Here is a 16,219-nt window from a genome sequence, read left to right on the forward strand (position 1 = left end):
CACTGTAACTGACAAAATACTTTTGTATATATTTTTCACTTATTTAGTAAATATTTAATGTATGTCAGGCAGGAGAAGTGAGGGGAGAGCAGCCTAAGGCATCTGTCCTGAAGGGGCTCAAAGTCAGTGATTTTGTCTCCCTTACCAGATCTCGAGTCCCAAAAGGGCTGGGGGCTTGTTTGTCCTATCCATCTTTAGTGTCTCAGAGCCTAACACAGAGCCAGGCTGACTCAGTATTTGCTGAAGGAGTAACAAAATTAATGCCTGCCCTTCACCCCCCTTGCCGAGTGTACGAGAAGGGGGCCAACGGTCAGTGGGTGGATATTCTTTCAGGGGTATGTATGCAAGTATCCATGCATGCACCCAGGAACCTGGGCCCCTCCTGGGGTCTGCAAACTCCCTGCTCTTGCTGAGATCTGTGACCTGGGGGATTGTGGACTGAGAAAGGATTAGTTTGGAAGGCAGGCAAAAGAGCCAGGACAAGGCCAGGAGAAGGCATGGGGCCCAAGATGCCCAGGTAGAGATGGTAAAACGGGATGAAGATAGAAAAGGAAATGAAGAAAGTACTAGTGGCCCAGAGCCTAGTCCAACTGTATTCAATTGTTAAGGGTTTGTTCTTTTTTTCTTTTTTTTTTTTTTTTAGATTTTTTAATCTATTTATGAGAGACAGAGACAGAGGGAGAAGCAGGCTCCCTCCCGAGCAGGGAATCCAATGCAGGACTCGACTCCAGGACCACGGTATGAGGACCTGGGCCAAAGGCAGGCGCTTAACCATCTGCGCCATCCAGGCGCCCAAGGGTTTGTTCCTTTGATAATGTGCTAAATACTGCCCGTAGATCCTTCCTCCCCAGAAAAACGCACAACTTCAGGGGACCTACTGACTGACCCTCTGCTACTAATCTTGAGTGCCCAATTAAGAACCTGCAGTATCAATGTTCGACGCTTCCATTTTACCGAGGTGAACACTGGGGCCCAGAGTGGATAAAGGCCTTCGTCAAGGTGACAGAGCAAGTCAGTACCAGAGCTGCAGGGACTCTGAGGACAGGAAACTGTCTTCAGCCCAGCCGTTGTGGAGTTGGGGGATGTCCCGCGGCAACGCCCACCTGACTGCTCGCGGATGGAGGCGGGCTAGCTGGGTGGGGCGGGGATTAATCACGCCCCGCCCTACCTCCGGGTTCGGGGGCGGGACCTTTCTCCAACCTGCGCCGCTCCAACATGGCTCCGCGGCTGTGCAGCATCTCTGCGGCGGCGCGGCGGCTGCTGGGGGGCCCGAGGCCGGGCGCCGGGGACTTTGCGGCTGCTGCGCGGTGAGAGCCGGGTGGAGGGTGGGGGAACGGCGCGCGCGCGAGTTGGGTGCAGGGGCGGGGGCCAGGGTCTGGGTTTGGGGGATGGGCAGGCTCGGGCTTGGAATCTATGGGTTAGAGGCGGGGGCAAGATATAGGCCTGGGGAGGAGCTCTCGGCAGGGAATGGGAAGGATGGGTAAGATAAGCGCAGGGTCTTTGTCCTAGTGGGTACTTGGCTCTGGGTACAGAATGAAAGATGGGGTGAATGGGAGGGGCATTTCCTGGGCCCTGGAGAGTAGGAACCGGGCAGAGGGCAGGAGTGGCTCCTTCTTTAGGCCTTTGGGATGATTGTGAAATAGCATCCACTGGGGACTTCTAGGAGAGGCAGCTCCAGCTTCGGGAAGTTCTCGGAGGAAGAGATATGGGGAGCAGTGGGGAACCCCCAAAGGCCATGGTTGCACAGACCCTTTGCTCCCCAGTCCTGAACAGTACAAGTGGGGCAAAGGAGGCCTGGAAAGGGATGAGAGTTGCCCAAGGTCACTCTCTCTGGTGTCTCGAGGTGGCACTGGGTCTGGACACAGGTCTCCTAACAACCAGTGCTCTTTGCACCACAACTGGTGGCCTCCTGGGAGGAGGAGGCTGGCTTGACCATGCCCTCAGCCTGGGCTTTTTTTGGGACTGAGGCAGGGCTTGACCTCCCTCACCGGGCCTGGGGTGGCCCCTCCCTCCTCTGTCTCCAGGACCCTGTACTTTCCCCATCTCCTCATCACCCTGTAGACACATTTGCCTATCTCCCCGAGTGGCGTGTCACATCACTTTTCTGTTAATCCAGCCCCTAGCACAGGGTTCAAGACAGTATGCTCAAGAACATATTGCTAATGAAGTGAAGACACCTGTCTCCCCACCTGTGGAAAGGAAGCAGGGGGCTCTCCTGTCCAGCAGCCCAGCCAGGCATGAAGCTGCAGAGTTCTGTTAGGCCTTGCCATGGGATCTCAGAGCATTGTGCAGTGTGGCTCTTGGGCTGTTGGGAAAGAGGAGCCAGACCTGCACCCCTACTCTGACTGCCCAATAACTGGGGAGAACCTTCCTAGCATGAAAAGAGCCTGGAGTTTGTCTGGCATGGGCAAATTTAACTCAGCCTGTTAGTGTGGTGACCTTGGGCAAGTCATTTGGCCTCTTGAAGTATCAGCTTCCTCATTTGTAAAACAGGAGTGATAAAATGGTATGTATGTCATAGAGCTGTTGAGGGCTAAAAAGCCACATCACATATGTGAGGCTTCTAGCTCCTGGTGAACATGCAACAGATGTTGCCCTTGTTCAGACAATTTCTGCATGAACCCCTTATGACAGCAGGGCTGAAACGGGCTTGGGGAGATCATCTTCTATGAGGCTTTTGTTTTCCAGATGAGAAAATTGAGGCTGGGGACCGGGATCTCACTTCCTCAGGGTAAAAGAATCAGTAGGTGGTAGAGCCATTTGTGTGGCAAGTGTCCAGAGGCTGCAAAAGGAGCATGGGACATAGAGGCCACCTGAAACTCCTCACTTAATTCACTTGGATGAAGCGCTGAACCGCTGTAAACCTTGGTTTCCTTTTCTGTAAAGGGGGGATGATAATCCCAGCTGGGAGTTTCTGCGGTATTGCTGTGAAGGCACTTGCGTTGATACTTACAAAAATCACTCAAAAACTGCATCTGAGTTACTTATGCCCTGATCTCAGTTTGGGTACCTGGGAACATCCCCTCCTACTGACCTTTAGCTGGTCCCATATCTCCCTGGAGTCACTAGAGGGTCAAGCAGCAGCCTTTCAGGCTCTGAGGTTTGGGGGCTGCTGGGATGGAGACAGAGTGTGGGCTTTGAAGTCAGATGGATGTGGATTGGAGTCCTCTTGGCCATTAATGAACCATCTTTGAATAAGGCATGGAAAACTTCATTCTTCTCAAAAACATACTGTGGGGGGGTGCCTGGGTAGCTCAGTGGGTTAAAGCCTCCACCTTCGGCTCAGGTCATGATCTCGGGGTCCTGGGATCGAGCCCCACATGGGGCTCTCTGCTCGGCGGGGAGCCTGCTTCCTCCTCTCTCTCTGCCTGCCTCTCTGCCTACTTGTGATCTCTGTCAAATAAATAAATAAATCTTAAACAAACAAACAAATATACTGTGAGGATTAGTTCTTAGCACATAGTAATTGTTCAATAAATAGAGTTGCTACTCTTTTTTTTTTTTTTAAAGATTATTTATTTATTTATTTATTTGTCAGAGAGACAGAGACAGTGAGAGCACGCACAGGCAGACAGAATGGCAGGCAATGTGGGACTCGATCCTAGGACGCTGGGATCATGACCTGAGCTGAAGGCAGCTGCTAAACCAACTGAGCCACCCAGGCGTCCCAGAGTTGCTACTCTTGCACCAGTAATCCTGTTGATAGAACTATAGTTATTTTATTTTTATTATTATTAAGTAAGCTCTATGCCCAGCATGGGACTTGAACTCAGGGCCCTGAGATCAAAAGTCCCATGCTCCACGGACTGAGCCAGCAGGGCACTCCAGAACTTCAGTTCTTTTAGTTCTCCTGGTGTGTCTTCTCAATATACACTTCTGCAACAGTAAGCAGAAACATGGTCCCTTCCTGCAGTCAGCCATCTCTAAACAGAAGTGTATTTCAGATTGTGCCTAGAGCTGAGTTTCCTAGCATATAAATCTAGAGAACTTTCTGGAGCAATTTCATGTTGAGGGGGGCAGGGCATCAGACTGTTGATCCCTGTCGAGAGTGCAAATGTGACATCTACTGAAAAGTTCTCATCCGGGACAAACATTTGTTGAGCAATTCCCATGCCAAAAGCACTGTGCTGTGTACCATGGCAGGGGCTTGGGGGAAGACATTAACTAGTGACTTCTGGTGTGCCTGGGGAGATTAGACAGATGAAAACGATAAAAAGGCTGATGGGGAAATGTGAGGGGTGTTTTGTGGAAGGGGCTAAACTGGTCCATGTGGGGCAGCTCCTTACCATAGATTGGGCAAAGCTGCATGGTGTTTTTCTAGGCCTAATGAGATACCAGAATCTTTGGCATTCCTGAGATGACATGGAAAAAAAAAGAGGAAAGAAATTGGGGACTGCTCGAGATCAGTGATTCTTAAACTCGAGCAGGAATCAGAATCCCTTGGTGGGCTTGTTAAAACCCAGATTGCTAGGCCCGCCCCCAGAGTTTCTGTTGCCATAGGTCTAGGATGGGGCCTGAGAATTCTTCAGGTGACATTAATGCTGTGGGTTTCAGAACCACTAGGATAGTGAATTCTGGCTCTGTGGAAAGCTTGCCAAAGTACACAAGAGCTGGAATTCCAAGTGGAGACATCCAGCCTTCGTTTTGTTTTTGTTTGTTTTTTGTTTTTTTAAATTTTATTTATTTATTTGACACAGAGAGAGAGATCATAAGTAGGCAGAGAGAGAGGGGGAAGCAGGCTCCCCGCCGAGCAGAGAGCCCGATGCAGGGCTCTATCCCAGGACCTCGAGACCATGACCAGAGCCCAAGTTAGAGGCTTAACCCTCTGAGCTACCCAGGTGCCCCCAGCCTTCATTTTGTACACAATGGGGAGCCACAGAAGACTTTTGAGCCAAGCAGTAATAACGTTACCAAATTGTGCTTTACAAAGACAGGTGGGCAGATTAGGAAAAGTGGGAAAAGAGAGTAGGAGCTTGGGGATCTGTGAGAAGTTTGGTAGGAACTGTGATACTAGCTGCACTGCCATGTGAGGCCCTTTCTCTAGAGGACCTATCCTAATGCCCCTATTTTACAGAGAAGGAATATGAAGCTCAAAGAGACGAAGCTGTGCTGAGATTAGAACCTGGATTCATCCAGAATTTGTTCTCTTAAGCACTAATTCTGCTCCTGATGGTGGGGTGGGGGCGCGTAAGGGGTCCTGAGCCCTGCATCCACGCTCTGAGCCACCCTTTCTCTACTTACTTACCTTCCAGCTTTTATTGTCTTTTTTTTTTTTTTTTTTTTTTTTTTTTTTTTTTTTTTTTTTTTTTTGCACATCAGTTACTATTTATTAACACTAAATTTTCCAGCTTTTATTGTCTTTAAGCAGCTTTCTGTCTTAGCTTCCCCGCTTCCCCCGCCCCACCGCCTTCATTTATTTCCCACATGCAGACTGAGCATGCGCCAGCTGTCCAGCACTGTTCCAGGCACTGGGTTACGTGGGGCAGACAAGATCCCTGTCCCTGTGGGGCTGCTTCTGATGGGCAGACGATAAACCAGGCACATAATCAAAGGAAAAAGCCAAGGTATAATGTGTTAGAAGGAACTATGGAAAAATAGAGCACAGGGTGAGAGGGGTTGGGGAGTTCAAGGGAAGGAGGATGTTGTGATTTCACTGAGAAAGTGAAATTTGGATTCTTGAGAATGTGAGCCTATGAACACTGCCTTAGAGTTCAGACCCTGACCTGGGATCCTGGACAGGTCCCATCTTGGGTTTTACCTGGAGAAAAGATCTTTAGAGATAGGCTACTCCAGTTTGCTCATTTGACACACGGAGAAAGAGGCCTGTAGGCATGACAGATTAGGGAGTGGGGAGAAGAGATGGGAGCCCATCAGAGCTCTGGGACCCCCTGCCATTCCCCCGGAGTGGAGAACATTCTAGCCCCCCACTCTTTCTCCAGGGGCTGGCCTCCTGGCTGTTTATCTTGGTCAGTACTGATGTTAATAAATTACTCAAAGCCCAGTCCTGGAGCAAAGGTCTTGGCTGACAGTAAGTCGGAGCCACTGTTTTCCCTGCCACCACCCCTTCCAAGGGAAGCATCCCCCCCTACTTTCAAACCAAAGGTCAGATCTCTCTGCTGGTGGCTTTGTTGAAATACCTGGTTCTTCCCCGTATGTGCCTGATGCCCCCCCAGGTCAGTGCTCAAACCCAAGTTGGGGGCTGATTTAGGAGGAAAGAACTCTGGGTGGGTTCTTGCCTCAGCTCTGCCCCTGATTTACTATGTGACCTTGGGCAAGTTCCTTAAACCTCCTATTTTCAAGAGAAAATATCAAAAATGGCAATACTAATAGTTATCAACACTGTGTCAATACTACATAGAGCATGTCTGAAAAGCTCATCACAGATCCCTGACAGAAGATGTCCTCAGCTGAAGTACGGAGAGCAAAGCTCCCTTACTCTGGTAGCCAGATTTCGCAGAACCACACTGATGATCAGAAGATAATCATCTTTTTGGTTTTTGTTCGTGAAACAGATACATGCACAGTGACAGAACACCTATGAATTCAGAAGCACTTAAAGTGGTTTTTTTTTTTTTTAGCTTTACAAAGAACTATAGTGAATAAATAAAAATTTAACCATCTCCCTTTCCCCTTTCCAAGGTAAGCAATATTAGGTTTGGGACAAATCTTCACTCATTTTTCTCCATGTTCATACAACTGTTTTACTACTTTAAGATACTTTTTTTTTATTTCATCAGTCTCAGTGGCTGCTCCATATTTTGAGGAAAAAAATAATACTTTGATTTGCAACACAATTCTTTTTATTTTAGTCATAGAAAAGGATTGAAAAAGGAGAGGACTTGCGGGCCCTTAAGGCTCCCACTGCCAGGCTCCCTGGCTGGAAATCATCTAGCAGGAGACTGGTCTTCAGGCCTAACTACAAATTGTATCACTGCTGCTAAGCAAGAAGTTTTAGAGCCTCTGGCAGTCTAAAAATAAGCCCTGCCCCTGCTGGGACCTTGTGTGGGAAGTATAATTCCAGCTGGCAGGACGTGCAACAGGTCCCCTGCTCTGAACAAAATTTTTTTTCTTTTCTTTTCTTTCTCTTCTTTCTCTCTCTCTTTCCCTTCCTTCCTCCCCCCTTCCCTCCCTCCCTCTCTCTCTCTTTCTCTCTTTCTTTCAAAGCACCTTAGCCAGGTTCATAGGGTAGACATTTGTCAATTAAGTGTGGCCTGGATGAATGAATGAATCTTGCCGTGGAATGCCTTTTTACCCCCTCTGTCTGCTGTTATCTGCCAAATCAACCCTGGAGATTCAGAGACTGGTCAGATCACCTCCTCTGGAGAGTTTGCCTAGATTGCCAAAGGCTTGCTGACCTAGGCTCTCCCAGATCCCTCTGGCTACAATTATGTTTCAAAGCCTGCTTCTTGCAGTGGACTGTGACTTCCTCAAGGACAAAGTTTATTTTTTTTTGGCTTTCCATTTGTGGAGGCTGGGAAGGGGTCACAGGCCAAGTGGAGTGTGAGCCCTGGAGAGGACAGTGAGTATAGGCTTCTGCCAGAGGGAACAGAAATTACAAATAAAGCACTGAGGAAGAGAGTCTGGTATGTTCGGGGAGGAGCAGATCTGGATAGTAGAGTACACAGGTTGGGTGGAGGGGACAGCAAGGAAGGCTGGTAAGATCAGACGGGCTGTTAGGGATTTTGAAAATCTGGCAAGGTGGGTTTGGGGTTGAGCCTCTTGTCAGAGGGCTGCAAATATGTGCCCCAGGTGGAGAGGATGTGGCAGATAAAGGGAGACTGGAGAGAGGTGGGAGGTAGGGCTGCTTTTTCTGGCCTCCTGAGGCCCTTGCAAAGCTTTAAGAAGCAAATTGGGCAACCATGATCTTGAAAAGGGACCACTCTGCTCGGCTGGCTCCAGTGATGTTTTTGTTTTGTTTTGTTTTTTAAAGTTTTTTTAAAAAAGATTTTTATTTATTTATTTGGCAGACAGAGATTACAAGTAGGCGGAGGAGATAGGCAGAAAGAGAGGAGGAAGCAGGCTCCCCGTCGAGCAGAGAGCCTGATGTGGGGCTCGATCCCAGGACCCTGGGACCATGACCCAAGCCGAAGGCAAAGGCTTTAACCCACTGAGCCACCCAGGCGCCCCTGTTTTTTAAAGATTTTATTTTATTTATTTGACAGAGAGAAAGACAGCAAGAGAGGGAACATAGCAGGGGGAGCAGGAGAGGAAGAAGCAGACTCCCCACTGAGCGGGGATGGAATCAGGCAGGACCTGAGCCAAAGGCAGCCGCTTAACAACTAAGCCACCCAGGCGCCCTCCAATGATGTTTTACACCCTGGAGCCGCCACTGGATTCCATGGCCCCGTTTCTAGAGACGTGGGTCATCCGGCTATCTGAGGGATGGGGAGCAGGATATCTGAGCAGGTGGAAGAGCCAGGGCTATCCCCACCTTCTTTTTGTCCTCTGCCCTGCAGCTTCTATTCCAAGGACAATGAAAGTAGCTGGTTCCGCTCCCTCTTTGTGCACAAGGTGGATCCCCGGAAGGATGCCCACTCCACCCTGCTATCCAAGAAAGAGACCAGCAACCTCTACAAGATTCAGTGTGAGTGGCTGCTGAGGCAGTCTGCCCTCCCAGAACCTCCAGGGGGCATGTGAGGCTTCGCTGGGACACGAGAAGGGCTGGGATGTCCTGAGCTCTCCTGGGAGTCCTGCCCCTTGGGGGACAACCTCCCATCCCACCTCCCCACAGGAACACAAGCCCCTTGCTTCACCTCCCACTCTCTTTCCTCTGTTGCAGTTCACAATGTGAAGCCTGAGTGTCTGGATGCCTACAACAGCCTGACGTGAGCACCCTCCTCCGTGTGCTGATCCCACCCCCTGCTTGGGCGTGAGCCTCCGTCCCAGCCCCATTCTCCTTGCAGAAATCTAGGACACATAGATTTCAGAGCCAAAAGTCCTAAGAATGAATTGTCCAGTCTCTGCATCTTAGAGATGGGGAGACTGAGGCCCAGCCCTGAGGGCCTGAGTTGGAACCCTTATCTTAGGGGCCCTGGTGGCTGGTGCGAGCCCTTCCCACCTTCTCTGTCACCCTCCCCCCACCCCAGGGAGGCTGTGCTGCCCAAGCTGCACCTGGATGAGGACTATCCCTGCTCGCTCGTGGGCAACTGGAACACATGGTACGGGGAGCAGGACCAGGCAGGTGAGGTGCCCACCTTCCCAATGCCATTGCCACCCAGCCCAGGTCTCTGGCACCCCTCATGCCTGGCCACCCACCTCTCCCTCTCCACAGCGCCCTCCAGAGGAATCTTTCTAAATGCAGTCCTCATCAGCTCACCCCACTGCTCTTTCTTCTCAAGGGCCTAGGTGCCCTGCCTGTAACTGTTCCTGTTGGTCCTCAGTATGAGGTTTATCCCTTTTCCACCAGTCTTGGTAGACTTCCATCCATACAGTATTGTTGCTGTTTCCCTTGGGAAAGAGGTCTTTAAGCTCTAGGGGCAGACCATATTGCAGGTAGGAAAATCAAGGCACAGATGGAATCAGAAGGTAGGTAAGGGACAGGCCAGGGAGGGAAGGAAGAGAAGTCTGGGCTTCCAAACTGCTGGTGAGCCAGCTGCCCTCAGCTCTAGCCTGCCTGACTCACCCTTTGGAGACCTTCCTCCCTCAGCCCCAGCCAGGCTCCCAGGAATGGCAAGATTGTTTCCTTTCTTCTCTTCCCCCTTGGTTATTGGAAGGAATAGTAGTTTATGGGACTGCCATAGCAAAGTTCCAACTGCTGGGTGGCTTAAAACAACAGAAATCAATTCTTTCAAGTTCTGGAGCCCAGGAGTCTGAAATCTAGGTGTTGGCAGGGCTTTGTTCTCTCCAAAGGCTCTAGGGGAGAATCTTTTCTTGCCTTTTCCAGCTTCTGGCAGTTGCTGGAAATGTTTGGCTTTCCTGGGCTTGTCGAGGCATCCCTCCCATCTCTGACTGTTGTCACAGAGCGTTCTCCCTGTGTGCCTCTGTCTTTACATGGTGTCCTGGTGTCTGTGTCCAAATCACCGTCTTCATATGAGGACACCAGTCACTGAATTTCGGGCCTACCCAGTAGGATGCCATCTTAGCATGATCGCATCCATGAAGACTCTGTTTCCTATTCTGAGGTTCTGGGTAGGCATAGAACTTCGGGGGAAGGGGACATCATTTGACCTAGCAGCACAGAGAATTCAAACAACACAAAGAATTTTCAGTGAAAAACAGGCCTCCCTCCTTCCCATGAGCCCCCAGGCCTCAGTTGTCTTCCCCAGAGGCATCTCCTGTTACAGTCTTTTGGGTCTCCATTGAGAGATGGTGCATAGCTTAACATCACTGAATATGTCCCCTTACCCCTAGACAGATGTGCTAGCGCACTGTGCGTCCTTTTGTGGTCCTTGTTTTGTTTTGAATTCACTGTTCTAGAATGTTCCATCTTAGCTTATCAGATCTACGGGCCCTTTTTTTTTAAGATTTTATTTATTTATTTGACAGAGAGAGAGATCACAAGTAGGTAGAGAGGCAGGCAGAGAGAGAGAGGAGGAAGTAGGCTCCCTGCTGAGCAGAGAGCCTGATGCGGGGCTTGATCCTAGGACCCTGAGATCATGACGTGAGCCGAAGGCAGAGTCTTTAACCCACTGAGCCACCCAGGTGCCCCTCTACTCATCGTTTATCCAACCTATCCATCCTAAGCCTCGTGGTCAGGTTCATGTGTGCTTTTGTACTTTGGGTACAAGGACACATCTGATCCTCTTGTGCTATTTAAGGAAGGTTGGGTGGAAATGTTATTCCCATTTTTAAGATGAGGACGTCGAGCCTGGAGGGGGTCAAAGGCCACCTGGCAGACCTGGAGCTCAAACTCAGGCCTCCTGGGTTTGTGTCTGGGGTTATCCCCTGCCCAGCGCCATCCCCCACCAGGGCAAAGGGAACTCAAGAGAGTCCTGGGGCTAAGGAGACCTAGCTAGAGACTGCCCCATTTCATATGCCCTTAGCTGGCCTTGGGGTATGCAGGGCAGAGTCCCGGCAGCCCTCTGACCTCTACCTCCTGTTTTCTCCCCCATGTAACAGTACACCTGTGGCGATTCTCAGGTGGCTACCCAGCCCTCATGGACTGCATGAACAAGCTCAAAAGCAACAAGGTATGTTGGCCTCTGCTCCACAAACCTCTCTGAACACTGGCTCTGGCTCAGCCCTGTGCCAGGGGCTGCCAGCACTACCCCATGGGGACAGCCGCTTGGGAGGGGGTGCTCTTCATGGTCATCACGGCCAGACTGCCGTGCCCGCAGGAGTACCTGGAGTTCCGAAAGGAGCGGAGCCAGATGCTGCTGTCCAGGAGAAACCAGATGCTCCTTGAGTTCAGCTTCTGGAACGAGCCACAGCCCAGAGCAGGCCCCAACATCTATGAGCTGAGGACATACAAGCTCAAGGTGCCTCCCCCCACTGGATCCCTGCCTGCCTCCCGCTTTCCCTGCTGTGGTACCCTGACCTGGGGAGAGGGGGGTCCTGTGCCCAGCACCTAGACTGGGGCTTCTGGCCTCTCCCTCCCTATGCACTCAAACTTTGTGCACACATGCACACCCAGGTGTGAGCCAGGGCCCCTGAATGAGGGCAAGTGGCCCCTGGGGCTGGGGAGACAGGATAGTTTGCCATCTCCACCTAGCTTGACATTTGGAAACTGAGATGGGGGCTCATTTCCATTCTTTGTTCTGGTTCTCTTTCAGCCAGGAACCATGATTGAGTGGGGGAACAACTGGTGAGTGGGAATGCCAGGGGTTGGGGGACCCTGCCTACCTGCCCTGCCCAGTTCCCTGGCATGCCGCCTTTCCCAGGGCCAACATGGCAGGGAGCCTGGCATCCTTTGCCCCTCATGGATCCAGAAGAAGGATCCAGCCAGGAGGTGAGGACCTCCTAGAGGATTGTGAGGCCTCCCCTAGTGGCGGAATATCCAGCCCCTGGTTGTACCTTTGTTACCCACTTCCCTGATCATCTCTGAGAGCTGAGGGTCCTATCTCTGGCTCCTCCTTTGGGGAGGAGTGTGGCTGAGAAATCAGGCGAGGGACACCTCAGAGGGCCTTTTGCACTGGCCCCAGCCTCTGTTTGACACTCTTCTTGCCATCCCTAGGGCTCGGGCCATCAAGTACCGGCAAGAGAACCAGGAGGCAGTGGGCGGCTTCTTCTCACAAATAGGAGAGCTCTACGTTGTGCATCATCTCTGGGGTAGGCTGAGGACCCTCCAGGGGCCCTCTGCTAGCCCATTTCCCCACTGTCACTCTGTATAGATAATGCAAATACATTAGTGCCCTTCTGGAGTTTGTGTTCTAGTAGGGAGAGATACCACCTCAGGCATAAACTAACACAGAAACATAATTTCCAATTACTACAATTAATAAAAAGACAGGGGAAAAATGATAAAGAAATACATGGGAATGGTTTGGATAGACAAAGACAGCCTCTCTGAGGAGGTAAAATGTTAACTAAGCTAAAGGATGAGAAGGAGCCAGCTTGTGAATTGCCAGGGAAGGGCATTCTAAGTAGAGGGGACATGTGCAAAGGCCCTGAGGTGGGGAAAAGGCCTTTGAAGAGTACAGAGGAGGCCAGTGTGGAGAGAGTGAAGAGTGTGAGGATATAGGGACATACCAGATCAGGCTGGGCCTTGCAGGCTGTGGGGATGCGTTGGGATTTATCCTAAGTGCAACAGGGGACTGATGTAGCATTTTAAGCAGCATGACATGACCTGATTTGTCAAGCAGGATTCCTCTGCTTGCCATGTGCTTTGCCAAGAATGCTTTGTAGGGGAGCAAGAGAGGAAGTGGGGCATCAGGAGATGGTTAAACTTTTTCAGGCAGATGAGTTTGGGAGGATGGTGGCCTGGCCTAATGTGGTGGCAGTGAGGATGCTGAAAAGGCCACAGATAGATTCATTAGTCTGGAGGTGGAACCAGTGGGTCTTGTGGATGAGTTGTCTATGTGGGGCGAGGCAGGGAGAAAACTCTAGATTCTTTTTTTTTTTTTTTTTTTTTTAATTTATTTGACAGAGAGAGAGAGATCACAAGTAGGCAGGGAGAGGAGAAGGCAGGCTCCCTGCTGAGCAGAGAACCCAATGCGGGGCTTGATCCCAGGACCCTGAACTGAGATCATGACCTGAGCCAAAGGCAGATGCTTAGCCATCGGAGCCACCCAGGTGCCCCAGAACTCCAGATTCTTGCTTGAGCAGCTGTGTGTCTTTTACTGAGACCCTAGGTGGACCAGGTTGAAGGGGTCAAGAGTGTAATTTTGGCCCCCGGAAATGTTGCATTTGAGATGCTGACCATCCAAGTGGAGACGTCAAGTGGGCACTGGATACATGGGTACAGAGCAGAAGAAGAGTTCTGGGCTGGAAATAGAAAGTTGGGAGTTGTCAACAAATGTACTGATGGAATGAGATTGTCAAAGCAGACAGTGTTGGCTAACAGTTCGAGACTGGGAAGAGACAGAGGGACAGGGTTTGGGGTAATGATAGGAGGGCCCTGTGCTAGGTATAAGATCAGATCCTCTATTTCCCCGGAATGAGCCAATGCATTTCCCACAGCCTATAAAGACCTGCAGTCTCGGGAAGAGACTCGAAATGCTGCCTGGAGGAAGAGGGGCTGGGACGAAAATGTCTACTACACAGGTGAGTGCTTCCTCTGAGGGGTCAGTCTAGCCCTTGGAGGTCATCTGCCCAGAGCCTAATCTGAGGATAGAATCCCCTCTGCAAGGGGATCAAGCCACACTTGATTACCTCCAGTGACGGGGAACTTACTCTGAAGACAATGAGTGGGTTTCTATCTGGTGGCGCGCTCCACATGATCTAGGCAGTGGGTCTAGGAAGGTGCTCGCAGTGATGAAAACACAGGTAGTCCCCAGGCACTGACCTCAAGCGTGGTTCTTCACCATACCAAGGCTGTTTCTTCATCTGTAAGATGGTGACAGTGGTAGCGCCTCCCTCAGAGAGCTGAAGGGAAGATTCTAGGAGCTAAGTTAGGAAAAGTGCTTCACCCGGACTGGCACAGAGGAAGTACACAGCGCATTTTTTTGAGAAGTTTTCGTTGTCTTGTGTTTGCCACCGTGCTGGGACCCCTGAGAACCGCTTGGAGTCAGTGGGTGTTGACTGCAGTGGGTGGGTGGCTAGAGGACACAGAATGAACAGGAGCTCCTTGAGGAGCTTACAGTTAAGTGTCTGCACTTACCAGCTGGTGCGGGGGAGAATGCTTCCTGAAGGAGTTAGTGGGAGCCTCACTCTTGAAAGCGTGATGTTGAATGATCGTATCAGGATCTCCTGGAAGCTTATTAGAAATGCCGACTCTCAACTCCCACCCCATTTGCTGAATCAGAATCTGCACTTTAACAAGAGCTGTGGGTAATTTGTATGTGTGGTAATGTTTGAATAGCTCTGAGCAAGAGTAAAGAGTCTGACCTCCTGGGTGACCTTGGGCTGACCTCTTGTGGGCTGCAGCCTCCCCATATGTAAAGTGAATAATTTGAACTAAATCAGTATTTTTCAAATCTTAGCCCCTTGAAGGACACCCTCTTAGCTTTTGTCCTACCAGTATACTAGGGCTATAATTATTTTCTTGATATTTTTCTTTAAATCCTCCTACTTTCTTCTCCACCTAGCTTTGTCCTAAGCAATATTATCTGTGAAATCACTTTTTGCTATGCTACTTATTCTTTCACATCATAGAAACATAAATAGATAATAATGAATATTAAAAAATGTTGTATCTCAGCGACGCCCAAGTCCCCTCATATCCCACAGTTGGCTGCTCTCCATTCTAGGAGGGCAGAGGGGCTTTCCCCACCTCAGCATCCCAGGCCTACTCCTTCAATGTCCACTTTTGGGATTCGCTTGCTGCTGCACCCTCTGTGACCTCTGCCTCTCTTTCCACAGTCCCACTGGTGCGACACATGGAGTCTCGGATCATGATCCCATTGAAGATCTCGCCTCTCCAGTGATGCTGCCTCTGCCTCCTTCCCCTTCTCCCTCAGGGCAGCCATGGACAGCAGAACTCCCAGTTCTGCTGTCTTGGTTTTCTCTTGGATTTGGGAAGACTCTGGGGGTTTTTGCTCAGCTCAGACAAGGGGAAGCTAAAGGATGACAGGGTTCTGAGGACTTGCAGCTCCGCCCAGACCCTTCCCACCTTCCCTGTTCACCCCTTCCCCTGTGCTGGAAGCAGTGTTTAGTTTCTCTGAATGAAGAACAGCAACCTTTTATGTCTTCCTACATTCCCCCCTAAGATTCCTCATCTCAAAGCCACCAGTCCCCATTTATCACCATGGAAGCCCTCTGTTTAGCTTTAGTTGTGCAAAAGGTAGGATGTTGAGTGGTTAGGGAGGAGATGGGAAGGGAGGTCAGATCAGGCCTGGCTGTCTGGAATTCCCTGGTCTCCACTGGACCACTCACTTGCTGAGTAGTCTGAGCCAAGGCCCTCCGTCAGGGAAAAGCCTAAAACTGCCTCAAAAAGAAAAGGGGAAAACTGTCAAGGTAGCACAGCTGGGGTGAGGTCCGACATATTCCACTCAGACTGGGAAAAGGGATGGGACCTGGAAAGGATCTGGGTCACGGAATAGGACATGAACCTAGAAGGTAGAATTCAGAACTTGATTTGAACTGCAGAATTTGGAATCTGGAATCAGGAATACAGAACAGAGGTTATAGAAGACCACCTGGGGAGGGGTTCCTAATACAAGACAGTTGGAAAGGCTCATCTCTTTCTCCCTAGGTGAGACTGAGAACTTGACTGTTTCAGCCCTTTTGTGTAGGGAGAATCTCCTGCACTTTCTTTTTCATTCCTGCAGGCAAAGTAAAAGGCCAGGGCCTATATTCCCCTCACCCAGCATTCTTTTTCTCTCTTCATATTCTATCAGCCGAACCCCCATTCTACTGTGCCACTGGGTATCTGGAGTGGGATAGTGACTTTGGGAGGCTCCTCGGTGATCCTTACACCTCATGAACCTCTAGGTTGCTTGATTCTGTCTCCCTTTCAGGAAAACTTGTGCTGGAGTCACCGATGGAACCAATTAAATATTTACTATAAACTATGATGTTTTTTCTTCATCTGCAAGGAACTTAGGTGCTAGAGGCAGAGCCACTTTCCTAGTTCCACCTGGCTAATTTACCTCCCCTGCCCTGTATTGTGTTCCCTGAGCCACAATGTTGGAGGGCCTCCCCCTAAGGCAGAAGGCATTCGGGACATCAGTGTTTCTACCTC

At 50.2% G+C, this 16,219-nt stretch overlaps 1 protein-coding gene across 1 annotated transcript; it reads left to right on the forward strand.

Annotated features, from left to right (window-relative positions):
- The first annotated feature begins 1,005 nt into the window (after positions 1-1,005).
- NIPSNAP1 (nipsnap homolog 1) lies at positions 1,006-16,046 on the forward strand. The gene is made up of 10 exons (XM_082698153.1): positions 1,006-1,307; positions 8,457-8,584; positions 8,780-8,825; positions 9,087-9,181; positions 11,059-11,129; positions 11,277-11,417; positions 11,712-11,743; positions 12,113-12,207; positions 13,558-13,641; positions 14,899-16,046. Exons 1-10 carry the CDS (start codon positions 1,216-1,218, stop codon positions 14,961-14,963), a joined length of 849 nt encoding a protein of 282 aa, XP_082554279.1. The 5' UTR covers positions 1,006-1,215; the 3' UTR covers positions 14,964-16,046.
- Positions 16,047-16,219: the final 173 nt, after the last annotated feature.

The sequence above is a fragment of the Mustela nivalis genome, assembly GCF_964662115.1.
Source record: "Mustela nivalis genome assembly, chromosome: 14".
NCBI lineage: Eukaryota > Metazoa > Chordata > Mammalia > Carnivora > Mustelidae > Mustela > Mustela nivalis.